Genomic DNA, 26,857 nt, shown 5'->3' with positions numbered 1-26,857 from the left:
TATGTTGCTATCTTAAATGGATGCCTTGAACTGTTGTTGTCCTATCAATGGGATTGTTCCTTGCTTTGCTGGGCACTATCCAATTATCTGAATACAAGTGATACCTGCGCAGTAACAACAGGGCAGTATGTGTCCTATCAATAATCCATTAAAAATGGACACCTGTAGACACACAGCATCTCATGACAAATTCATGGAGGGATTAACTGTAGTCATTACTTGCTTATACTGAATACCTGGCCTTTATTACTCTCATCGCCATCCAAGCTCAGGAATATTTGATTTGTTTGATTGCTGGCCAGTGCTGAGTCGCTGGGGTGAAGGGAGATGCTACGATTTGTGTCAGCCACCCCTGTGCCAAGGAGAGGGGACAAATATCAGTCAGCGCTTTCTGTTTTGCTGCTAAACACTGTTGTATATGAGTCTGAGATTGTCTGATTCTTGACTGAGTGCCACAAACATCACCCACTCTTATAATATTATGTCATAGGACTAAGAAAGATGGAGCTTTGTCTCTGCCTCTCTGCCCTTTCTCTGAAGAAGGGTCCCAACACGAAACATCAGCTTTCCTGCTCATCTGATGCTGCCTGGCCTGCTGTGTTCCTCCTGCTCCACACTGTTATCCCTGACTCCTGTGTCGGCAGTTCTTACTGTCTCTGAGCTTGCCAGAGTAAGACTGGGGTCCAGTGTGTAACATAACAGCCTGAGTGGGAATTGGGTCATAATCATGGAATCTGTAAATAGTCGCAGCAATTCAATAGACTCTTCTCGATCGACTCTTCTAATTAGACCTGAAAGGTGGCTATCTTGATATACAGCATGATGGCTCAGTGGTTTGCACTGCTCTCTCACAGCACCAGGGTCCTGGGTTCAAATCCACTCTTGGGCAGCTGCCTGTGTGAAGTTTAGTGATAATGGGAACTGCAGATGCTAGAGAATCCAAGATAACAAAGTGTGAAGCTGGATGAACACAGCAGGCCAAGCAGCATCTCAGGAGCACAAAAGCTGACGCTTCTGATGAAGGTTCTAGGCCCGAAACGTCAGCTTTTGTGCTCCTGAGATGCTGCTTGGCCTGCTGTGTTCATCCAGCTTCACACTTTGTTATCTTGTGTGAAGTTTACATGTTTTCCCTGTGGGTTTCCTCCAGGTGCTCCAGTTTTCTCCCATAGCCCAAAGACGTGCGGGTTAGGTGGATCCCATAGTGACCAGGGATGTGCAGGCTAGGTGGATGGGTGATGGGAAATACAGGATTACAGGTTTAGGGTAGGGTGATGGGTTATGTGTGGGACGGTCTTCAGAGTGTCAGTGTGGACTTGATGAGCTGAATGGCCTGTTACCACACTGCAGGGAATGATCATGATTTTTTTTTCTACTTATTTTGTGGGATGTGGCATCACTGGCTGGCAAGCATTTCTTGCCCATCCCTAGTTGCCCTTGAGAAGGCGCTGGTGAGCTGCCTTCTTGAACAGCTGCATTCCTGATATTCTCCTCACTCAATTTTCCTGCCTTCTCCCCATTACCCTTCAACCCATTTCCAATTAAAAATCTATCTAACTCTTCCTTAAATTTACTTCCTGTCCCAGCATCCACTGCACTTTAGGGTAGTGAATTCCAAAGATTCACCACCCTTTGGGAGCAGTAGTTGCTCCTCGACTCCGTTTTAAATTTGCTAGCCCTTATCCTAAGACGATGATATCTCGTTCTAGAATATCCCACAAGTGGCATCCACTCCACGTCTATTTTATCCATCCCTTCAATCGTCTTTAATACCTCAATTTGATTTCCTCTCATTCTTTTAAATTCCAGAGACTATAGGCCTAAACTGTTCAATCTCTCTTCATATGACAAACCCCACATCTCTGGGATCAATCTAGTGAACCTCCTCTCAATTGTGTCTGCATCTTTTCTCAAATAAGGGGAACAACACTGTACACGATACTCCAGGTACGCTCTCACCAATGCCTTGTATAATTGCAACAATACTTCCTTACCTTTATATTCTATTCCTTTAGATATAAAAGCCAACATTCCATTCATTTTCTTTATTATCTGCATGTTGTTTTCTTAGTATCTCTTACACCTAAACTAGATCTCCTCTCATTTTGCTAAACTCCAGACCATATAGACCTAAACTGATCAATCTCTCTTCATAAGACAAGCCCCTCACCTTTAGAATCAGTAAGAGAGAAATTCTTCTTTTAGAGAGTTCAGGTTGGGACCCAAATGCATTGGGATAGACAGGTGATTGGGGAGACCAGAGGGCAATCATGCTGTACCATTGCAGGAGAATATTCTCACAACTGGGATCATTAGAAACAGAACAGGACAGAATGTGGCAAATTCAGACGGGCAGGAAATCATCGACGAAACTCCTCTCCTGAATGTATTTAATCAAGTGAATGACCTCCCTCTCTGCAGTTTCGAGCAGTTCTGCATAAATTACTGTAATGAGAAGCTCCAGCAGCTGCTGATTGAGTTGACACTGAAATCGGAGCAGGAGGAGTATGAAGCTGAAGGAATCCAGGTACAGTCAATTCTGCAATTGTCACTTCAACCTCATAAACACCATGAGTTCAAATCTCTCATTGTTAACATTTCGGTTCTGGTGACTCTTCCTCAGACCTCTGCTCTGAGGAAGGGTCACCAGACCTGAAATGTTAACTCTGTCTTTTTCCTTCTCAGATGCTGAGCTTTTCCAGAAACTTTGTTTTTGTTCCTGATTTACAGCATCAGCAGTTCTTTCATTTTTAAAATCTCTCATTGTTCACTGTCAAGGCTGTCCTTTAGATCACGGTAGTTTCAGAGTTCATGATAAATTTCCATTATTGGTTTATTCCTGAATGTTCAAGTCTGGTAACATCCTTAATTATTCTGGAAAACCCATTTTGTAACAACTTATTACAATAACAACAATTTTATTGGAATTTATTTTTGGGGAAACTTGCAAATAACGAATTTAGCAAATGCAACTAAAATAAGGGCCAACCAAAATGAATGTTTATTTGTATAGCACCGTGAACATGAAAGAACATTCCAAGATCTTTATTGAAAAGGATTGACACAGTCAAATAAGGCAACATTGGAACAGAGCTTGCTCAATATTTTAAATTTGATCACAGGATATGGCTGACTTGGCCAATATGTAATACTTTCAAGTCTGAAGGATGGGCATGATAATGAGTTCCCTTCTTAAACCATTGCAGCCCATGAAATTAGGCACATCACTGCGCGTTTAGGGAGGTGGTGAATTTCAAACTAGCAAGAGTGAAAGAATGGTGATATAGTTCCAAGTCAGGATGGTGAGTGGCTTGGAAGGAAACTCCTAGGCGATGGTATTCCTATGTATCTGCTGCCCTTGTCCTTCTAGGTGGTAGAGGTTACAGGTTTGGAAGGTACTGTCAAGGGAGCTATCATGTGAATTTTCCCAGTGCATTTCCAGTATTGCCGCAGTGCAATAGCAGTGAAGGGTGTAGACATCAAAGGTGGTGGATGTGGTGTCAATCAAGCAGGCTGTTTTGTCCTGGATGGTGTCAAGCTTCTTGGAGCTGCACCCATCTAGGAAAGTGAGTATTCCATCACACTCCTGATCTGTTCCTTGTAGATGGTGGACAGGCTTTAAGTTACCTGCCATGGAATTCCTAGCCTCTGAACTGCTTTTGCAGTCACTGCATTTGGCTGGTGCAGTTCTAGTTTTGGCCAGTGATAACTTCAGAGCTGTTGATAGAACATCTTAAAAGAGGATGGAGATGTAGAGATGGCCTCCACACCTGCTACATAACTCATTGGATCATATATTAAGCTATGAGCGAAGTGGAAGTCCCAAATCTTATTCTTGACTAAATGATTTTGTACAAGGAAGCAATGTGGATACTAGTGTCTTCTTTTCTTTCTGAATATTGTGAGCTAGGTGGAGGTGCTCTTGTGGAACAGTGAGGCGGAAGGCCGAGGTTAAAATTCCACCTGTTCTGGAGGTATGCAATAAATTGTCTTTGACCAGGCTTGTTATTAAATGTGGGGAGCAGGTGGCAGTATTGGAAAGGCATCATTATTAATTTAGTTTTTATTTCTTATTGTGCGCTTTGCCTGGAGAAGTGAGAAGCATCAAGGAATGGAAGGTTCACTAGAATGATCCCTGGTACAGAGAGCTTGTCTCATGAGCAAAACTTACACAGATTAAGACCCTACTCACTGGAATTTTGAAGAGGTGATCTCATTGAATCCTAAAGGTTTCTTAAGGGGCTTGAGAGGGTAAATGCTGAGAAGATGTTTCTCCTCATGGGAGATTTTAAGACCAGTGGGCATAGTGTTAGAATAAAGGGGCATCAAGTTAAGAAATAGATGAAAAGGAATTTCATCTCTCAGAGGATTGTGAGTCTTTGGAACTCCTTGCCATGGAGATCTATAGGGGCAGAGTCCTAATGTATATCTAAGGCTGAGATAGATAGATTCTTGATCAGTTGGGGAATCAAGCTGATTGGGAGAGGGCAGGAAAGTGGATACGAGGAATGTTGAATCAGCCATGATTCTATTGAATGGCAGACAGGCTGAATGGCCTACTCTTGTTCCTATTCCTTATGGTCTTATGGAATACTTTGGCAACAAGTTCCCTCTAAACTGTGCCACCTTGCAGAAAAACTTAGGGGGATGTAGTTTGGCAGCAATGTGGAGCGTCACGTGCAGGGGTTTGAAGTTTCCCGTTCATCCCTGAGCAGGCATCTCGGTTTAAACCCAGCCAGATTGACGGGATGCCACTACATCAAGATAGTGTGCAAAACACAGAGCAAAATGCTCCACAATTCGGCATTTACTGGAATTTCAACCTCCGGGAAGGTAACAAGGATGGTCGGTTGAAAAGTAGGAGAGACACATCGCAACAACCTCTTGTGAGATTGGGTTTAGTCAGAGAGGGATTGACCTTCCATCCAGTGACAGCTCACAGCTGAGGACTCAGGGATAACACAAGGAAAATGTTGCCTCACTTTATTTAAAAAGTGCAAAGAAACCATTCACATTGTAGCATAAAACAGATGCCACTGAAAATCCCCTTAAACACAAAAGGCAAAAGCAAATAAGTCCAAGGTTAGGTTTTCTTCTGAACCCACCCAAGGGTTTGTATATACTCAAGGACTGATTTATTTCCCAGTTCCAATTTTTCCTTAAGTTATGAGTAGATGGAGGATAGGGGTGTGCGTGCACATTCTTCTCTGAGATGTTATCTCTGCTCAATACTAACTGTGTGACTTCAATACCAAGGATGGCCCCAAGTCATGCTATTCCAATGGTGCATCACTACCATTTATTAAAGTGCTTCATAGCCAGAATTTTGGACGTAAAAGCATTTGCCAGTCAACACAATGCTTGAAAAAGAAGTGGAAACAATATTCAGTGGTAACTCTCAAGAAGAAGTTGGTTAAATGCTTTCTTTATTCATTGATGAGATGAGGGTGTCACTGCTAGGCAGCATTTATTGCCCATCCCTAATTGCCCAGAGGGCAGTTAAGAGTTAACCACATTGCTGTGGGTCTGGAGTCACATGTAGGCCAGACCAGGTAAAGATGGCAGTTTCCTTCCCTGAATGATATTAGTGAACCAGATGGGTTTTTCTGACAATTGACAATGGATACATAGTCATTATTAGATTGTTAATTCCAGATGTTTATTGAATTCAAATTCTACCATCTGCCCCGGTGGGATTCAAACCCAAATCCCCAGAACATTAGCTGGGACTCTGGATTAACAGTCCAGCGATCATACTACTAGGCCATCCCCTCCCCATCACTTGAAGAGATAAAAAGACTGACAAAACATTGGGGTAAGAGCAGAGACTGGGACTTCTGGAAAGCTCTTCAAAGAATTGGAACAGATGTCATGGGCCAAATCGCCTCCCTTTACCAGGATTCTATGATCTGTTGTCTGTCTGACTTTATTCATCCTGTTTCTGCAGTGGGAACCAATCCAATACTTCAACAACAAGATCATCTGTGACCTTGTGGAACAAAAGTACAAAGGAATTATCTCTGTTCTTGTAAGACAACAAGTCTTTCTATGTATTGTTTTATTAGAAGTAAGTCACCATCCCTTGTTGCTGCGTTCCCATCATCCATTTCTTCCCTTTAATTCATTCCAAGGATGTAGGTATCACTGGCTAGAGCAGCATTTCCCTAAGAAGGTAGTGGTGAGCTTCCTTCTTGAATGTGAGTGAGTAACTTGGCCATTTTCCTGCGGGCCTTGAGTCACTTGTAGGCCAGATAAGGGCCGCAGCTTCCTCTCCTTAAAGGGCAATAACGAGACAAGACAGTGTAAAAAGGGAGCTGAGCCATGATCTAACTGAGTGATAAAATTGTTTCAAAAAGCTGAATGCCCATTTAAATTTCTACATTCTTCCAGCAAAGCCCTACACTGAAACATTGACAGCATTAGTTGGCTTTATTCCAACATTTGTTTAGTATCACTTTCCTTCCTTCTGAAAGCATTGGCTCACGTTAAACTTGGTATTACAAAAGGCAGCAATCTCCCTCAGCCTCATGCATTTGTGAGCTCAGACAGCAGGCTACTGGGCCACAGTCACTGCCATCACACACGTCGTCCACATCAGGGAGAGCAGTTTGGAGGGCTAAATGGCCTTCATCTGTGCCTACATTATACAATAGAGGGAAGAAGTATTTGTTCTACACAGTGCATTGCTATGACATGGCATATACTGTGTGAAAGGGTATTGGAAACAGTAATTTACAAAATGGAAACAAAGTATGTACAGGACTAAGGGAAACAGAATGGCCTAACTGGATAACTCAAAGAGTCAGTACAGATATAATGGGTTGAATGGCCACCCCAATTTCTACAATACTATACACTGTTATTACAATGGAACTTGTTTATAAGTAGCCCTCAGTTTCTCCCCGATCCTTCAGCTTGCCTGGGTTACCTGGTGGGAGAGCTTTTCTGTATCTCTGTGTAATGTGCTGTTAACCGAGTGGCTTTCTGCTTCTTTCCCAACGAGGATGAAGAATGCCTGAGACCTGGAGAAGCCACAGACCTTACTTTCCTGGACAGACTAGAGGAGAAAGTGGGAGCTCACCCTCATTTTGTAACGTGGGTATCTGAGGGGCTGGATATTAGCTCACAGCTTCTGTTGTCCCTCTGAGACTACAACTTTTAAAAAAGCTTTTTTATGGGGTGGGGGAGTGGGGTAAGGGATACGTTTGATAACCAGGAATTGAACACTTTCTTGTCTTCTTTTATTATTGAGAAGTTTGTTGTCATAGAGGTACAGTCCTGGAGAACAGAATAGAATGGTATGTGTTTTGACAAGCAAAAATTGAGCATGCTCAGTCCAGATTGCGCTCAGCTCTGTGCCTCAGCTTTGCCTGAGAAAGAGCAGCAGAGTCCAATTCACTGACCGACTATCTTCCACGTTGCAAAGCAACAGGCAGCTCACAAGGAATAAACTGAGACACCCCGACACTCCATTGAGAACTATTAGCACCTCCCATCACCCGAAGATGCACAGGTTAGGTGGATTGGCCGTGCTAAATTGCCCACAGTGTGTAGGGATGTGCAGGCTAGGTGGATTAGCCATGGATAATGCAGGGTTACAGGGATGGGGTGGGTCTGGATGGGATGTTCTTTGGAGGGTGGACTTGATGGGCCAAATGGCTGACTTCCACACTATAGGGATTCAATCTCTGAGTGAATTCAATGAAGTGATGGAATTTGGAATCCACTGACTCGAAACTATGCTTTGCAATTCTTGCACCTGTAAAGCCATAGACTTTATTTCTATCTGCCCACGATAGATCTCGATCCTCGTCAAGTGGTTAATGACCATGGAGCTGTACATTACAGCAATCAACCATCAGACAGCCCCAGGCAATGGCATCGTGCCCCCATGTTTGATGTTCACTCTTCCTGCTTTGTGTTTGAAATAGATTCTTTCTTCTTAGCTACTGTACATGCCCAAGTAGAGTTCCACTTTCAATCAGATCCAAAATTTCTGATTAGGAATGGCAACACCACACTCTTTAGAGACAGAAATAGTTTTTATTATTTTCCCAATCATTCTGGTAGTAGAAATCACCTTGGTGACTTAATTTAAAGACACTTGATTGTAAGTGATGATTTTTTTTATGCCTCTTGGAGACATGGTGGACCAAGTAAACCCATCAGCCTACTACTGAGCCACACAGCTTACCACAGCCTGTGCTATCAGACCTTGGTATGTGCTGTTTTTGCTGACCTCAGTTAGAGTAGAAGTTGAATAACAAATTAACCCAGTGTACATTCAGCCTGGAAGTATGTCTGTGCACTACTGCATGTGAGTCAATTCCTCTCAAAAGCAAAGGTGTGCAGGCATCAGTCAAACATAGAGTTTTGTTGAATTTTGACACATTCAAGTCAGATAGTCTCCTGCCCCTCTCTGTCAAAATTATACTTGGTTGGGTAGTGAAGAGCTGCGAGTGCCTGTGGGATTGTGTGAGGAACATTGTATCAGGAAAAAGAGGGAGAAACTGGAGAAGTGTGTGGAGATGTCAAACCAACTTTATTCTATGCAAGGGAGGGAAATGTAGATATTTACTTCCAAGTCTAAAAGACATGTAATTTTCCATGGATCTAACCAGATGATTGACTCCTACAAGGGCTTGTAAAGGCTTATACCTACTTTGTTCTCCGTTATATCTTACAGACACAAGTTGGCAGATCAGAAGTCTAGGAAGACCATGTGTCGTGGTGACTTTCGGCTGCTACACTATGCGGGAGAAGTCACTTATAATGTTGTAGGTGAGTCAGGGTCCATGGACGAGGAGCATGCTCATACAAGATAGTCATTTTTAACCTGCCTGTGGCCTTAAGAGAACAGGAACATGCTGCAGATGCCAGAAGTCTGGATTGAAAATGGGAAGTGCTGGAGAAACCCAGCAGATCAGATGGGAGATACAGAGTTACCATTTCAAGTCCAATGTGACTTCTTTCCAATGATTCTAATGGAGAACCATATCGTACTGTATGCTGACTCTGTTTCTCTCTCCATAGATGCTGCCAGACCTGCTGCGTTTCTCCAGCACTTTCTATTTTTAAATCTGTACTGATTCTTGCATATAACAAGTTGACACCACTAACCCTTTACCATACTGGCTCAGGGTGAATAATGTTGCTTGTTGTTAATTTAGTTGCATCCTTCTATCTGGAGATTGCGAGTGTTGTTAAAAACTTTGAGTTTTCAAATGCTGACAGGTCCTGTACTCACCAGACTGGAGAGCCTCACAGTAGTCTTGTTTGATAAAATGGTGGGGTCACTTTTGCTAGGACAAAAGACAATGCATAAGTTTTCAATATCGGAGAATGTTCCTTTATCAAACAATTTGTGATGGTAAACTTTGTACCTATTCACATTGTGAAAAGGTATAATTCTGTTTTATAACAAAGTGTGAAGCTGGATGAACACAGCAGGCCAAGCAGCATCTTAGGAGCACAAAAGCTGACATTTCGGGCCTGGACCCTTCATCAGAAATAGCTTTCCTGCTCCTAAAATGCTGCTTGGCCTGCTGTGTTCATCCAGCTCCACACTTTGTTATCTCGGATTCTCCTGCATCTGCAGTTCCCATTATCTCTAATTCTATTTTATCTCTCCTTCAACTAGGATTTCTTGACAAGAACAATGATCTCCTGTACAGGAATCTCAAAGAGGTAAGCACCAGCTCAGGACAACTTTCAGGCCTTCCCTCCTTAAAAGGGGTTGTGTGGCAGTGAACACAGAAATCATTCACGATGATAAACTCTGATCGTACTCAGCAATTCAAAATCAAAAACATTCTCCAGTCCCACTAAGGTAACTGTTGGGACTGTGAATTAATATTCCAAGCCAAGTGATGCCAACACTAACCTCCTAAACGACAAACTGTATTGGTCTCTGTTGAGGTGATGGACACAGAGGGATAATAAAAACCGAAAGAACTGCGGATGCTGTAAATCAGGAACAAAAGCAAAGTTGCTGGAAAAGCTCAGCAGGTCTGGCAGCATCTGTGAAGGTAAAAACAGAGTTAACATTTTGGGTACCATGACCCTTCCTCAGAACTGATAACCGGTTTTGACCAATGCAAGCAATTGACTTCCAGATCTCGACTTGAGCATCTCTCCATTCCAAACAATTTCCTACCGGGCCTCAGGCTTGGTACATCTACATTTTGTGTCTGTCTGATGAAAGGTATTCTGGAAATGGATGGCAGGGAGTGAGAGAATATGGTTGGCTGCACCTTTGAACATCACTTCCCCTCGCCTGAGGAAATTTAACTTTTCTTATACTAATTGACCTCGATTTTGCAGTCACTGGCAAAGTAAAGGCATTTTCCCCAACCTCAAAGAAAGCAGCTCCAAAATGACTGGCAATATCTGTGGCCTGGATTTTCCTCCTTCCTCCTTCCTGACATTAGTTTGAATCTGAAGCCAAATCATGGGACCTCTAGGTGCCTGGCAACAGTAATTTTTCATCATTTAGAGTAAATAACAATCACATCAAAGTATTTCAAGGCACTATAAAACAGGAACGTATAAAGAAGTTTGAGGTCTCTTCGCTATTTTAGATTTTACTGATAATGGAATAAATTATTGGAATGTGCATGTGGGAGTTAGTGAAGCTATAACAACAGAAGCCAAATCTACAAATATTTTTTAAAATGTGCATAATTTCTTATTGCAGAGAAAGTTCTCATTCGACAAATATAAAACTATTCTTACAAAGTAAGTGAGTTTGTTTAACAATAACTATGAAATTAGCAAATTGCTAAAATCCTGGCTACACCTCATTCAACAATAAGTGACTGTTTAACAAGTTTTGAGAGTTGAAATAAGACTATAAGAATGAAAGGCCTTGTCAGTCCAGTGATCTCATAGCCTGAGAAAGCACAACACGAACCATTTTGAGAAACTTAGAATCACAGACAGCAACTTCTGGATTTCTGCATTTTAATGTGCGGACTCTCAAATTTCTCATCAGTTGCTGTCATGCATTTTATATTTTCAGAGCAATGCAGAGGTGACACTAGTTAGTTATATGTAATAGATTTTATTCACAGAACTTTTAAAATGTTACAACTTTTTGCTTGCAGCAACTTTCACACCAAAAACTAACTAATCAAGCACAGGTAGCATCAATTGTAAACATACCTATATAATTAAATATAAAAAAAATTGAACACCAAATTTACTGGGCCAATTCCCTGCTATTTAGTCCCCATCACTCTATGGATAGTCTAAGGATTTAGATTTTTAAAAACTTGTGTTTCAAATGCAAAGGGAACTTGTCTCATACGTAAAATTTACATTGTATCAAACTGTGAACATGTAACTAACAGCTCTCTGTCTCTTGTGTGCAGGTTGTGTGTGGCTCTACAAATTTCATAGTTAGAAACTGTTTCAGCTCAAACGAATTAGATACCAAGAAAAGACCTGAGACAGTGAGTATTAACTTTGCTGTTGCTGTCTATTTAGATCATGATTAGTTCTAAATACCTTCCTGCATTTTTGTGCCTCGCCAAGTCCAGCTCACCAATGTCTTGTTAATAGATTATTTTCAATTCAGTTTGTGGTTTTGGCTAATTTTATCCAATTTCCTGCTGAAGGTGTTGTGTGACAATTCCATATCAGAGATCCAAGACCGTCTCACAGATAGTAAGAGCTGCCGATGCTGGAGCAGAGAATAACACAGAGCGGAACTGGAGGAACATGGCAAGTCCAGGCAGCATCAAAGGAGCAAGAAAGTTGACATTTTGGGTCCGGACACTACTTCAGAAACCTTCTGAAGAGTCCTAACCCGAACTTCAGCTCTCCTGGACCTCTGATGCTGCCTGACCTGCCATGTTCCTCCAGGTCCACACTGTGTTAGCCAAGACTGTCTGTCTGTTTTGTATCTTCACCAAGTTTTCTTCCCCTTGGGCATTGTGGGAAGGTGTTGAAAGGATCGGCAGCTTATTTAACCATGTCATCAACATTCCCTGCATGGTCAACAAGTGTGGGAGTGGGATTCAAACCCAGAGCTGCTGGTTCAGAGGCCAGGACACTACCCATTGAGAAGTCAGCTCCTACTAACAGACTAAGGTTGGTATTGTAATATGAGCTAATGTAAGGTGTGGCGCAGAAATGTCAATCAGAATTCATATAAAAGGAATTCATATACAAACAGAAATTGCTGGAAAAGCTCAGCAGGTCTGGCAGAATTCTAAGGAAGGATCCTTTGACCCAAAAAATTCTTATTTCTCTCCACAGATACTGCCAGACCTACTGAGCTTTTCCAGGAAATTTCTGTTTTTGTTTCTAATTGACAGCATCTGCAGTTCTTTTGGTTTTCATATACAAGTAACTTCCAGCAGTGATCAGAATGAAAACAAGGAAGACCTGCATTTATATAATGCTTTTCACAACCTCAGCATGATCCAAAAAGCACCTATAGCTAATGAAATACTTTTGAAGCATCGTTCTGGGTATTGTGTAGGAAATACAATTGACAATTTGCGCTCAGCCAGCTCCCACCAACAGCTGTTTTAGTCATGCTTGTTAAGGATAATTGTTGACGAGGTTATCCAGGGAAACATCCCTACTCTTCTTTGACTAGTATCATGGGACCTTTTTATGCCAATCTGTGAGGCTGGGATCGCTGTTTAAAATTGCATCTCTCAGCACTGCATTGTTGGAGTAACTCCCTGCATTAGCTGTTCAGTTTCTGGGATGGGGTTCAAACCCACACTCTTTGATCCCAGAAAACAATGCTACTGTGGGAGTGAGACAATCCTGGATGAATTTTCTCTCCCTAATTCAAGAACCTCAAGATTGATTGTCGCACCTGTACTGTTACCCATCTTGAGATCAGTTAAGCTTACCACAGGGCGTCCTGCTGGACATTGTGACTCCTGTCATTCTGTTCTATTGTCCCACGCAGAGAATTGAATATCATTGTGAAATCCTGTAAATAATGCAGGCATATTGCCCACAAACATCTTAAATGATATTGATCTTCGCATTAACGGCTGTTACAGTTTGTTGCAAAATATTTATGCTGTATTAAATAATGCTCACCATTGTAATTCTAAAAGGCCTACTGAGTGCTTTCCTTAAAAATAGTAATTGGAGACGACAATTGCAGACAATGTGTTTATATACAAATGATGACAAAACAAAATCTGATGTGACCTGCCAAATTGTACTCAACATATTTAAAAGCCTGGTCTCGACTCACTGCTCATTCCTACGACTATTTCTCTTCAAATAGGTGGCCACACAGTTCAAATACAGCTTGATGGGTCTGATTGACATCCTGATGTCAAAGGTGCCTTCGTACGTCAGGTGTATCAAGCCAAATGATGCCAAGCAGCCGGGTGAGACTCGGACTTTGAACCAGATATGTTGAATATTGCTGTACACCCCTTCAGGGCGATGTACCTAACCTGGGGGCTGCTTGATATGGCAAAAATAGTCAAGCTTTCCATTTCCCACTGCCCATTCCCTTCCCTTCATTAGGGGAGGCAGAGGCTGTGTAGTAATGTCACTAGGCTAGCAATCATGGGTTCAAATCTCAGCCAAGGAATTTAATAAGCTATCTGTAATTAAAAAGCTTACTTAATGGTAACCATATAAATACTGCTGATTGTCATAAAACCCCATCCCGGGGCTGAGGAATGTCCTTTTAGGAAGACCACCTACTGTCTTTACTGGTCTGGCCTAATTGTGACTCCAAACTCTCAATGTTGACAATCCTCATGGCAATTAGGGACAGATAATAAATGTAGTCTTAGCTCATAACATCCAAAAACACATGGGTGAATTTTTTTTTAAAAAAGCCCATGCCAGTATGAATGTTTAGTTGCAAGATATAGGGTCACATTCATTATAACGAATTATAAAAGCTTCAATTTGTAGAAACTTGTGATGCAGTGGTAGCATCCCTATCTCTGAACCAGGAAGCCTGAGCTCGAGTCCCACCTACTCCAGAAGTGTATTACAACATTCCTGAACAGGTTGGTTGAAGATGTCTGAAGTGTTATGGATTAGACCAGACCCCATCCAAAAGATAGGCAGGAGATAACCTCGACTCTAACATTTATATTTTATTAAAGGCAACTACAAGATGCTATGTTCCACCACTAGGCTTTAATCAAAACACACTTTACTTTTACAACATTGTTAAAATACAAACAAAAATTGCCATAACTTTATTGAAATACTTAACAAAAGAATGTATTATTTAACCACTAATCATCAACTGTTCCAATATAGGCAGCATTCCACAAACACACCGTTTGACAAAAACGCAATTCCATTTTGATTCTCATTTGCTGTCTTTCTCCAGTCCAGAAGAAAGAAACAATCTGCCCCTTTTGATTTTTAAGAGGAAGCCTCTCTTTCTAAGACTTCACTCTAACTGCTGAGAACTTTTTTTACTCAGCAGCCAGCAGAAAATCTTCTAACTGAGAGCAAAACTAAAAGTCTTCCTGGGTCTGTGTGATTCCTCACACCACCCACTCATGACTGTTTTGTGTCATTTAATAAAAACAGCCATGGAGAAGCTGTTTATCGATTGCCTGTCTGAAGGAGATATTCCTGCACCACTGTGGCAAGACCTCTCTGCAGGAGACACACATCTCTCTACAAGAGGCAGTAGCATCACAAAAGGATTCATCTTGCAGTTGACTCTGGGGAATTAAGGATAGGCAATAGAAGCAAGCCTAGCCAGAAACACACACATCCCATTAGTGAATAATAGAAACAATAGTTTTGTAAGTGCAGGTATTTGCTACTGACCAAATGAATTTATTCTCCTTCTGTCACTTCCCATCTTGTCCATCCCTTCGCAGGTAGGTTTGATGACATGCTTGTGAGACACCAGGTGAAGTATCTGGGTCTGATGGAACACTTACGAGTGAAACGAGCAGGCTTCGCTTACCGCAGAAAGTTTGATGCATTCTTGAAAAGGTAAGGAGAAAACATCAGATGGATGTAGCTGTTGAATTGACCACAACCAGGACAATGAAACGTTCTCTTCCAGGCCACACAAATGAAGCAAAGGTAGACATATACTCTTTTCGGTGCTCCTCCTGTTGCAAGGGTAATAACTCTTCTTGGGCACTGATGCCATGGTGGACTGCCATCCTCCAGTACTTCACACAATTGGCTATATTTCACCTGAACACGTGAGTGTCAGTATGATGTCCAACCTTGGCAGTGCCACCCTATTCTCATTTATGTCCACACATGCACTGCCCAATGAACTGCAACAGTGGCAGTGGGGAACTTAGCTAATTTTCCCCTTGTTTTTCTTCTGTCCTGTGGCAGAGAGGCCAAAATGAAGCCAACTTCACCCTGGCTGAAAGACAAATCAGACTGAGGGCAACTCAGCTCAGAATGGGACCTTGTCTCAAGATGACCCAGCCACAAAGTTCTCAATGAATACAGGCACTGGAGAAACTAGCCAAGTATCATGGCTGCCCTTTGGAGTGGTCCATTAGCTCAGAGAGAAGTGGAATACAGTCAGTTCTGCTATAACATGATAGTTGCATTGCTGTGCAACACCACCTTATAGAAAAACACACCATGGAAATAACAGGGCCTATGGGAAAAGTGAGGTTGGGGCAGATCACCAAAAAAAAGCACTCAAAATTGCTCAAAAATCACTCCAAAGCTTAACACAAAGGATAGCCCAATTTGAATAAATGTTTAATTCATTTCTAATAATGAAATAAAAGTAAGTTTAACACTTTACCCTGTAAAAATATCAAGGTAACTTGATGAGGGAAGATGTTGTACTGTACCTCTCATAGAAAGCTCTTCATGCCGAAACCTGTGAAATGATCATGTGATATTGACACATACTCATCCACATGCTGTTTGAATCACATTATAACCAATACAAGTTCAAGTTTTAGAATCAGTGTTCCCCTATTGGTCGTAGCAAAGTGTGGAGCAGGATGAACACAGAAGGCCAAGCAGCATCTTAGGAGCACAAAAGCTGACGTTTTGGGCCTAAACCCTTCGTCAGAAAAGGGGGATGGAGTGGGGTTCTGATGAAGGGTCTAGGCCCGAAACGTCAGCTTTTGTGCTCCTAAGATGCTGCTTGGCCTGCTGTGTTCATCCTGCTCCACACTTTGTTATCTCAGATTCTCCAGCATCTGCAGTTCCCATTATCTCTTACCCTATTGGTAAATCATGTTATAGCCAATACAAGTTTGTGTTCTAGAAACAGCATCCCCCTATTGGTCAATCACATTATAGCCAGTACAAGTTTGTGTTCTAGAAACAGCATCCCCCTATTGGTCAATCACATTATAGCCAGTACACGTTTGTGTTCTAGAAACAGCATCCCCCTATTGGTCAATCACATTATAGCCAGTACAAGTTTGTGTTCTAGAAACAGCATCCCCCTATTGGTCAATCACATTATAGCCAGTACAAGTTTGTGTTCTAGAAACAGCATCCCCCTATTGGTCAATCACATTATAGCCAGTACAAGTTTGTGTTCTAGAAACAGCATCCCCCTATTGGTCAATCACATTATAGCCAGTACAAGTTTGTGTTCTAGAAACAGCATCCCCCTATTGGTCAATCGCATATCCATTTTGCCGGAAAATGCGTTATAGCAGAACCAACTGTATGGATCTATAGTGACAGATCTACACAGCCTGATTTTAATCATACCACCATGGGCTGCTTCGAGATATTTGACTCTAATTAAGGGCTGATAATCCCTTTATAACTGCAGCTCAGACATTCTTAATAGGACAGATATACCTTGTAGGTACCATTGAGATAGAATGGGTTGAGGCAAGTTTCAGATAGTGACAGAGTCACAGATAGACCTCCTGGTTCCCCTAATGGATTCAAGCAGGCAAGTGAATTATCCGGGTGCTGAGGAGGATGAGAGGGAATGATGCAAATGGAGGGAAGACAAACAAGGATACCCACCTTGCTAATATCTTGGAGTCAGAGTTACTCTTTCACACACTTCCGTGTTCTTTTCTTGTAGGTATAAGTTATTGTGCCCTGACACTTGGCCAAACTGGCATGGACCTGCTTCAGAAGGGGTTGAACGACTAGTGAAACATATTGGCTACAAACAGGAGGAATACAAAATGGGAAGGTACATAAGGAAAACATCATCAAACAAATGTAAAATGTTATACCAGATTGGTTTTTTGAATAGTGATGGAATCAGAGATGTAATTTGTGTTTTATTTGTTCATGGGATGAAAGCATTGTTGGATGGTCCAGCATTTATTGCCCATCCCTAATTACCCAGACAGCAGTTAAGAGTCAACCCTATGGCTGCAGGCCTGGAGTCACATATAGCCTAGACCAGGTAAGGATGGCAGTTTGCTTCTCGAAAGGCCATTAGTGAATCAGATGAGGCTTAAGACAATTGACAATGTTTACCTTTACACTGGGGTTTTCTTCCAGATTATTATTGAATTCACATTTAATCGTCTGCCACCTTGAGGTTCGAGCCTATGTTTGAAGGAGAGGTAATGGCCTGGTGATGTTGTCGCTGGACTGTTAATCCAGACACCCAAGGAATGTTCTGGGGACCTGGGTTTGAATCCCACCATATGGTGGAATTTGAGTTCAATAAACATCAGGAATTAAGAGTCTAACAATGTCCATAACACCATTGTCAATTGTCAGGAAAAACCATCTGATTCACCAATGTCCCTTAGGGAAAGAAATGCCATCCTTACCTGGTCTGGACTACATGTGACTCCAATCCCGCAGCAATGTGGTTGACTCTCAGCTACACTCTGGGATGGACAATAAATGCTGGCGTAGTCAGTGACGTCACCATCCTGTGAATAAATAAAAAATACTCCCCAAAACATTAGCCTGGAGTTGTTAATACTAGACCAGTAACATTACCGTACAGCACTCCCTCCCCTCGATGTATTATGTATTGAATATGGTATCATATGCGATCTATGCTGTGAAGTCCAACCATGATTTTATTGAATGGAGTGGCAATTTTGAGGGGACGTGTTCCTGATTACCTCGTTACATTGATTGTAAAGACCTTCCCTGAATGTACATAGGATGCACAAGTTTAAATTGTTGTCTGTGCATGTGGGAGCTGATGAGCAATGAGATTTGGAATCTTTTACGCAGGTTCACAGCCATCTCAAAGTGTCTGGCTCCTCTGCCTTTCCTGCTGGACCCCAGCATTGTTGGGCTGGGTTCAGAGGGTTCAGCTTTACCTGTCCACTGACTGGCCTCCCATTTATAACCCTCAGGCTCACCAATACTCTACAGCTTGTGCCCCATTTCACAAAACCATCACCCCTGCGCCCCTTGGCCCCTTGGCCTACATTGGCTAGGTAACTGTGCCCCATTAGAGGGCACTGCCACTGGCAGCCTCTTAATAGCATGGCACCAGTAGGAAGCACTGCAGGGGCCAGTCTGGCAGGGGTTTACTCCTAGAGATGGCAACATCTTCCTTCAGAAGAAGTAGTCAGCACTATGACTGTGTGTCCTGCAGACCCAACTATGATGCTCCCAATGAGGTGGGGATCTATCAGCTGACTAGTGGATGTAAAATCTTGCCAGGCATCTCTCAGGAGTGAGATCTACAACACAAGTCATAGATATTACAGATTTACCTGTTGAGATCCATTACCTCTGGCATAGGTGAGACCTGAACCCAGGTCTCCTGGTTCAGAGGTAGCGTCACTACAGCTGTGCCACACGAGCCCTACAGCTTCAACTGTGCATTTGTGGAAATAAATGGAAAGCATGACGTACATTGCAGTCAATGCAAGTGCCCAGATTCCATAGGGGTCTCCTTTCACCCACCTTCAGCTGACACTATTAATTCAGATCTCCATATCTCCGTCAGTTACCTATCCCAATGGACGCACCTAGCCTATTCACCCCAAACCCTCGCAATATCAAATGTCACATTCTAACTCCTTGCTGAGAAAATAAGTTTCTCCGAAACTCACTGTCGCATTTAATAGTGACCTTCTCATATTTACGGCCCTGGGTTGAAGTGTTGCCAACACCTGGAAATGTTTGTCTACCTCATCAAATCCTGTCATCCACTTCAGATGCCAGCATACCCTCTAGGCCACTTTCTTTACGGAGATAACAGCAGCAGATAAGACAGTGTTTCAGCTCCTTTCCGAATTAAAATATTGATCATATACAGCTTTTCTTGTGATTTGGGTTTCCACCTCCCTCTGCCCATATTAAGTTCTAATTTGTTTCCTTTCCGTCATTGATATTTTTAATCAACCTGATCAGAGATGTTATCTACTGCCTCTGGAGCAGGTGGGGCTGGATCTGAGCCTCCTGGCTCAGAGGCAGGGACGCTACTGCCACACCAGAAACTCCTGCCCTATCCCATTATTCCTTTCTGTATATTTAGAGATGCATTTACACATCATTGCATGGTTTTTGATCACCTTTAATTAAGTTATCAGTTGATGAGCAAAACCCACCAAGGAGGGAGGAAAGGAGTTGGAGAAGCACTTTACTCCTTGTGGTGCCCACCTCTCTCTGAAGGCATTGAGAGTGTTGTTATACACTGTGTGCTCCCTCTCCAAGGACACCCAGATGTGAACATAACCTTGGAAGAGGGGTAACCCATTCCATTATTTGAGAGTTTGATTAAGAGGCTACAGGTATTTCTTTTTGCTTTTCAGAACAAAGATATTTATCCGTTTTCCGAAGACACTGTTTGCCACTGAAGATGCATATCAAGCCAGCAAGAATGCCCTAGGTGCGATTGCAGTCCTTCTCTGCTCCCTGACCTTCTATCTTACTCTAAAAAGTGTAAGGGACAAAGACTACAACAACTTACACTCGTACAGCACCTCTAACATCTTGAAATGTGCCAAGGTGTTTCACAGGAGTATTAGCATTTGGCACTGTACGAATCAGCCAGATGACCTAAAGCTTAGTCAGCAATGATGTTATCCCAACTCAGTAGGCATGACGCAGTCTGAGGGTTGACAGTGATGGTGTAGCACTAGATGTTCGTCAGGATTCGGGCCTCATTCCTGCAATGTTCTCTGAGCCAACACTTTTTTCCTTGTTTGATTGCAGGCACGAGAAAGCCACCTGTCCTAGAGGAGTGGGGGCCTGTTTTAAATAGCAGTGCTATGTCTTGATGATGTCATTGAGTCATCCACGCCATTTTAATTGTGGGCCTGACTAACATCTGCAAGGCTGTCACTGGCTATAAGAGACACAAATAAGTGGAACTTGATAATTTTTTAAGATATTCTTGTTGGGCAGGTGTAGCAGTAACCTTATTTCAAAACTTGACGATTTCATTCACATATTAACGACTGGGTTCATGTTTCCTCCAACTTTGGGTAACTTGTGCACTCGAGCCCATCTGCTCAAAGTTTTCAAAGTTCTAGCGTGTCCACTCTCATCCTTATTCTCCCTGAAACATGCTAATTAGCAATTTATTCTTCAGTCCATCTGTAACAGGCTTTAACCCAGGGATTTGTACATAGACTCAGCCAGGGGTCCTCAAATATTGTGTGACATGCAACAAAGATGAGGATGCATTTGAGTTCTGCTCTGTTCAATCCCAACCCTCTGCAAAGAGAGGAAACTCTCTCTCTGTAATAAAAGAAGGGACCTGGGATCAGCGTCATCTCTTCAAACCATTGCCAACAGATGACACTCAAATGCCACCTATGCTTGAGAGAAGAAAGGAATACTGGAACATAAGCGAGGCCTTGCAAATCAATAAAATAGAGATAGAAAGGGTTGCAGATGCTGGAGTCAGAGATAACAGTGTGGAGCTGGAGGAACAGAGTTCTGCAGAAGGATCCTGACCTGAAATGTCAACATTCCTGCTCCTCTGATGCTGCCCAGCCTGCTGTGTTCCTCCAGCACTGCGCTGTGTTAACTCAACAAAATATAAAACTTTTAATTGACTGTAATTAATTTTCCACCCTTCATTCAGATAACGTTTCCTTTTGCTGGGCCCTTTTTAAAATTTATTCTCAGGACCTGGGCATTACTTGTCTGAGCCAGCATTTATTGCCCTTGAGAAGGTGGTGGTGAGCTGCCTTCTTGAAACACTGTCATCGCGTTTACTGTAGGGAAAGCAACACAGTTCTGTTAGGGAGAGAGTTCCAGGTTTTTGACCCAGCAACACTGAGGGAACAGTGATATATTTCCAGATTAGGATGGTGAGTGATTTGTAGGGGACCTTTGAGGAGGTGGTGTCTCCATGTAATTGCTGGCATGATGATGAGCCCTGACCATGGGAATCCTTCTCCCAGTTCTACCCATGCCTCACCCCTCCATCTCTGTAAGATATTACATGTACTGTACTTACAGAGAGTTGTATAGGCTCTTGCAATTCTGGACACTTGTGTCTCCCTGACTCTCCACCATCGGTGTCCTGTCTTCATTCTCCTGGATACTAAGCTGTGGATTCCCTTCCTAAGGCTTTCTCATGCTCTCCCACATTTTTTAAGATCTTCCTGAAAGCCTTTGAGTAAGCTTTTGGTCACAGTCCTAACAGCATCTTATGTAGATCAGTACACCATTTTGTCTGAGTATTCTTTCGTGAAGGGCCTTGAGATATTTTAATATTGGTGCTATGTTAGTGCAAGTTGTTGTTGTAAGGCTCTCTTGCAAATCCAGTGGCGTGCTTACTCACCCAGCTGTTTGAATCTAATCGAAGGCAACAGTCATGCACTTCCCTCTGCCCCACGGCCAAAAATGCAATTGTATTATTAGTCGCTGACTGTTTCGAACTGCTCCTGAATGTTGTCAGTCACAAACTCACTTTTTGCACTTTTCCAGTTGCGAGGCTCCAGGCTAAATACAGGGGCAAAATCCAAAGGGGCGAGTTTCAGAAACAGAAAAAAGCAGGTAAGAGGGAATGAATAGTCATCTTGCCATTGCATCTGTTTCATTTTATTACCAGCTGCGAATAAATTCACCTGTTAATGTGATGAGAGTATGGGCTGTGATATTGAGTTTACACCTTGTCTGATTTAGCGTGCCCTTGTTGAGGTCAACAAGTAGTTAAAAGGCCAGGATGTGAAATCCTGATTGGTGGTGCTAAACTCAAGTTACCTCCAAGGTTTCTCAACTTGTCCAGACTTGTGTAGCTGCCTTTTGGAAGCTGTTTGCATTCACTTCATCCAATGTTTGACCAAGACCCATCTCGAGCCCCTGCCCCTATCTTCGAATGAGAGCTGGGGAACACAGTGGATAGGGAAGGGGCACATTGCAGAGGGACTGTTTCCTGCAACCATGGAAACGCTTCCATTCCCCGGCACTGAGTGGAAAAGACAAGAAATATTGCTGGTCATTCAATAAATATATTATAAGGAAAATAAAACGATTGGTCAGATTCTGGCCAATGCAGTGATTCTGGGACAAGCGTAAGAAGGAAGTGAAGATGGTCACAGCAGGGTTTACATTTTACATATGCTAGAGAGTAAGTTTGGTGGGCCACACTGATTTCGTTTCTCTCACATGCGCAGAATAGAGAGTCAGAGAGTGTTCTTTTTACAGCGCAAAGAAGCCCTTTATACCTATTACAGGAAGGATATTATTATATCTGGAGAGGGTTCAGAAGAGATTTACCAAGATGTTGCTGGGAATGGAGGGCTTGAGTTTTCGAGAAAGGTTGGATAGAACAATACAGCGCAGAACAGGCCCTTCGGCCCTCCATGTAAGGCTGGGGCCTTTTTTTTAGCTGAAGTATGGGAGATTGAGGGGTGGCCCTACATAAGTTTATAACACCATAAGGGGTACAGATAAGATGAAACACAGGTGTCTTTTTGCTAGGGTGGGAGATTTCAAGACTAGGGACATATTTTTAAGGTGAAAAGATGTGAGGAGCAAATTTTTTTACAGAGTTGTTCATGTGTGGAATGAACTTCCAGAAAAATGTGGTGGATACATGTACAATGTGTAAAGGACATTTGGATAAGTTCATGAATAAGAAATGTTTGGAGGGATGTGGGCCAAACGCAGGCAGGTTGGAGTAGTTTAGTTTGGGATAATGGGTTGGCATAGACTGGCTGGACCGAAGGGTCTGTTTCCGTGCTGTGTGAGTCTATTACCGTATGACAGCACCAGTCATCGAACATCCATCTATTCGAAGTTAACAAGGTGTAGAGCTGGATGAACACAGCAGGCCAAGCAGCAGGAAGGCTGATGTTTCAGGCCTAGACCCTTCTTCAGAAAAAAAAATCTATTTGAATTTCATTTTCCATCACTTGGTCCACAGCCATGTGTGCTACGGCATTTCAACTGCTCACCTAAAATTGTCCTCACGTGTCATGAGGGTTCCCAGCGAACAGCCCCACCCTCTCAGGCAGGGAGTTCTAGCAACTTAACTCAAAGGAGTATGAGGAAAATGGGGTGGCCAATCATGAGCATTGCCCTATCACCTTCAGGAATTAATCTCCATGACACTGCTACCATCAGATACAAGAGCAAAGCCACAGGGGACAGGAGAACAGAATGGTTTTCAGGTTCTTTTTGAAGAGCTCTGTTTCCAAGCCATGGAAACATCAAGCGAGAGGGAAGCAGCGGAATCATCCAGTCAAAGACTGAAGGACTGATTGGCTTTTTGATTGGCCGGTGGAGGTTTGGGCCTACTGGGCAACCGTTGGCAAGAATGCTGGGGCAGGTCGGTTAGAGACAGGAGGTCATGTCACAACACCTCCGGGAGTATGCCCGACTAGAGCTGGTGACATGAGGTGGAAAGCTTGTTTTGATGACTAATTTTGCCTCTCCCTCCCCCACCCCAGTGAAGCAATAATGATTCTGCTCTTGTTGGTTTATTCCAGCAATCAAGATCGAGACCTGCTGGAGAGGAATTCAGGCAAGGCAGGATGCAGGGAAGAGAGCCTGGGCTGTGAAGATCATCAAGAAGTAGGTGGCCTCACCATCTTTCCTTGTAATGGAACTGGCACAGCCTATCTGTGCTCCAACTGCCAGTGTGTCATGATTCAATGCCTGATCAATATGTTTTCGTCAAATCTCACCACATAATAAAAGCTGTAATAAAATAGGTTCCATCACCTACATCACATCTGTTCGGATGATGCCACCTTCCAAAACCACACTGCTGACATGGCTTGCTTCTTCCATTAATGTGGTTTCCCACCCACTGTGGTTGACAGGATCGTCAACCTTATCTGACTTACCACGTGTGCTTTAACCCTCGTGCCTTCCCATCTCTCACAACAGCGAGCTCTGGTCCCCCTTGTCTTCACTTTTCATCCCACCAGCCTCCGCATTCAAAGGATCATTTTCCACCATTTCAGACAACTCCAGCAGAATGCCACCCCCAAATGCATCTTCCCCTCACTCCCCTGTCTACATTTTGTAGGGATCGGCCCCTCCAGGGCACCCTAGTCCATTCTACAAGCACCAACAGCAACCCCCACCCTCCCTTCAGCACCTTCCCATGTAACTGCAGCAGGTGCAACACCTGTCCTTTCACCTCCCTCCTCCCTGCTCACCATCCAAGGGTCTAAACAGACTTTTCAGGTGAAGCAGCATTTCACCCGAATCTCCTCCAATCTAGCGTACTGTATTCACTGCACCCAATGTGGCCTACTCTACACTGGAGAAACCAAATGCAGACTGGGTGACTGCTTTGTGGAACACTTTCGGCCTGTGCACAACCATGACCTTCACCTTCCTGTAGCCAATCATTTTTAACATAGCGTCCTGCTCACGTGCCCATTTGTCAATCCTCAGCATGCTGCAGTGTTTCAATGACTCTCAGCACAAACTAGAGGAACAACATCTCATCTTCAGACTAGGTACTTTACAGCCTTCTGGATTTAATATTGACATCAGCACCTTCAATTGTGAACCAACTCCCATGCCCTCCCTTTCGTTTAGCTTTACTTGTTACATTCTTGGTCACCATGTCCTCGCTCCCCTCCCCCCATTCCAGTGGGGACTGTCTGTTCTTTCCAGTCTAGCAGTTAGACACACCTGTTCTGCCATTCTCACATTCCAACCACTTAATCTGAATTTCAACATCCTTTCTCCACCAGCACTCTGCACCCACTAGTCCCCTCTCCCAAACTATAGCATAAGTGCTGTCCTCTCCACATGTCAGCTCTGGTGAGGAGTCATCTAGACTCGCAACGTTAGCTTGCTCCCTGTCTATGGATGGTTTATGACCATCTGGGATCTCTAGCATTTATTGTTTTCTGTTGGACTATAACCTGGTATCATGTGACTTGTACACCCCAGTCCAACATCGGCACCTCCACATCATTAAATTGTTAGATATTTGCTGTTGACATGGGAAGGTCAACCATAACAATGTCAGCCATCGTGATTAAAATGCACTGCCCCTTTAAAGAATACCGCCCCTTTAAGAAATACTCCTTGAAAATTCTTGTAATTGTGCTTCTTTCTCCTTCAGATTTATAAAAGGCTTCATGCTCAGAAATCAGCCATGTTGCCCGGAAAATAAAGATTTCTTGGCTTTTGCTCGGTCAAACTATTTGATGAAGCTCAAGAACAATCTGCCGCAGACTATTCTGGATAAAAATACATGGCTCACACCTCCTGCCTACCTGGAGACGGTAGGGAGAGGCTAGGGTGGCAGCTTCACAGAAAATACTTTCCCTTAATTTATGGCAATGGCGTGTGTTCATTTATAAGGGGTGCAGGAGAATTGAGGGTTCATGTCCCAACTCGGTCACCGGCAGTGTGTTCGTAACAAGGTCAAACAGGTTGAGTATCAACCTAGAAATCTTTCTAGCGCTTTCTGACAGTGACAGGCAGGTAAGAGCAGGAGGGATTCCTGGTCCAACAGGAGCAGGAAGGCTGACGTTTCGGGCCTAGACCCTTCTGATGAAGGGTCTAGGCCCGAAACGTCAGCCTTCATGCTCCTAAGATGCTGATTGGCCTGCTGTATTCATCCAGCTCTACGCCTTGTTATCTCAGGTTCTCCAGCATCTGCAGTTCCTACTATCTCTGAGATTCCGGGTCCAACCGTGTGATGGTAAGGAAGTTGGCGACCCTGGCCATTGCTATCTGTACGTCCAGGAGACACCATGCAGGTGAAAGTGTGAACTGTAACACAACACCCCACTGGAAAGTCGGGTACAAAATGAGCAGCAATAACAGCTTGGTGAGAGATTGTTTAAACAATGATCTGATTAGCTTCCCTTACCATCAAGGCTCACACCTCTCAGATAAGACTCAGCCCATGCCGTGTGGATATGGATTTAAATCGTTTTTCAGTAGTGGGTATGGATTTGAATCGTTTACAGTGCTGAGCCCCAGTGTTGCCAGTTCTAATTCAGATATTCCTGGAGTTTTCATCTGGTCATCTTTCCCAACCTCACATAGATTCAAATACCCCTTTTCTCCCTCTCCAAATACCTTCATAAACAGAAGTGTTTAAAGAAAATGAAAGGGGCACACGTTTTCCTTCTAATTTTTCTCAGCAAGTCCCAGAGATGAAATCTGTAATTGTTGGAGATTACGTGGGAATGGCAAAGAGTTGGTGAGCTGTGATCCCAATCAGCAATATAGATGCAGGTTATACAAAGAAGAGTCAAAGTGGGCCATTAAGGTAAAGGAATTACCTTTAAAAACATTTTATAGGGAATATTGTTGGGAACTGTATTGAGTTTTCATCCTTGCTGTTGCAAAGACAGGGAGTGATATTCAACGGAGAGTGATTTAATGGGACTGTTGAGTTTTGCTGCCAGGTGGTCAATTGAAGAACTTCAGTGGGGAAGTCTAGAAAGAGTTTGTCCATCTAACTCAGTGAGACTCACCACAGATAGCAGTAAAAGTGACAAGTGGCAGGTTACAGTTGTTGCCACCAAAAGGAAGGTATATTTACTAAACTTTCTGCACT

The 26,857-nt window shown here is 43.0% G+C and overlaps 1 protein-coding gene across 3 annotated transcripts in view; it reads left to right on the top strand.

The window, feature by feature from the left end:
* The window catches only part of myo1ha (myosin IHa), a 130,128-nt gene that overhangs the window by 85,936 nt on the left and 17,335 nt on the right, over positions 1 to 26,857 (top strand). For all 3 annotated transcript variants that reach the window (XM_059654953.1, XM_059654954.1, XM_059654955.1), the window contains 13 exons: positions 2,419 to 2,524; positions 5,945 to 6,025; positions 7,001 to 7,092; positions 8,684 to 8,778; positions 9,638 to 9,684; positions 11,370 to 11,450; positions 13,259 to 13,364; positions 14,841 to 14,958; positions 17,006 to 17,119; positions 19,668 to 19,744; positions 21,799 to 21,867; positions 23,805 to 23,889; positions 25,406 to 25,568. In XM_059654953.1, the coding sequence (XP_059510936.1) occupies positions 2,419 to 2,524; positions 5,945 to 6,025; positions 7,001 to 7,092; positions 8,684 to 8,778; positions 9,638 to 9,684; positions 11,370 to 11,450; positions 13,259 to 13,364; positions 14,841 to 14,958; positions 17,006 to 17,119; positions 19,668 to 19,744; positions 21,799 to 21,867; positions 23,805 to 23,889; positions 25,406 to 25,568 (1,234 nt within the window). The remainder of the gene's footprint in view (positions 1 to 2,418; positions 2,525 to 5,944; positions 6,026 to 7,000; positions 7,093 to 8,683; positions 8,779 to 9,637; positions 9,685 to 11,369; positions 11,451 to 13,258; positions 13,365 to 14,840; positions 14,959 to 17,005; positions 17,120 to 19,667; positions 19,745 to 21,798; positions 21,868 to 23,804; positions 23,890 to 25,405; positions 25,569 to 26,857) is intronic.

The sequence above is a fragment of the Stegostoma tigrinum genome, chromosome 26 (genome assembly GCF_030684315.1).
Source record: "Stegostoma tigrinum isolate sSteTig4 chromosome 26, sSteTig4.hap1, whole genome shotgun sequence".
In the NCBI taxonomy this organism is placed as follows: Eukaryota; Metazoa; Chordata; class Chondrichthyes; order Orectolobiformes; family Stegostomatidae; genus Stegostoma; species Stegostoma tigrinum.
This window is presented reverse-complemented; position numbering and strand designations above follow the sequence as displayed.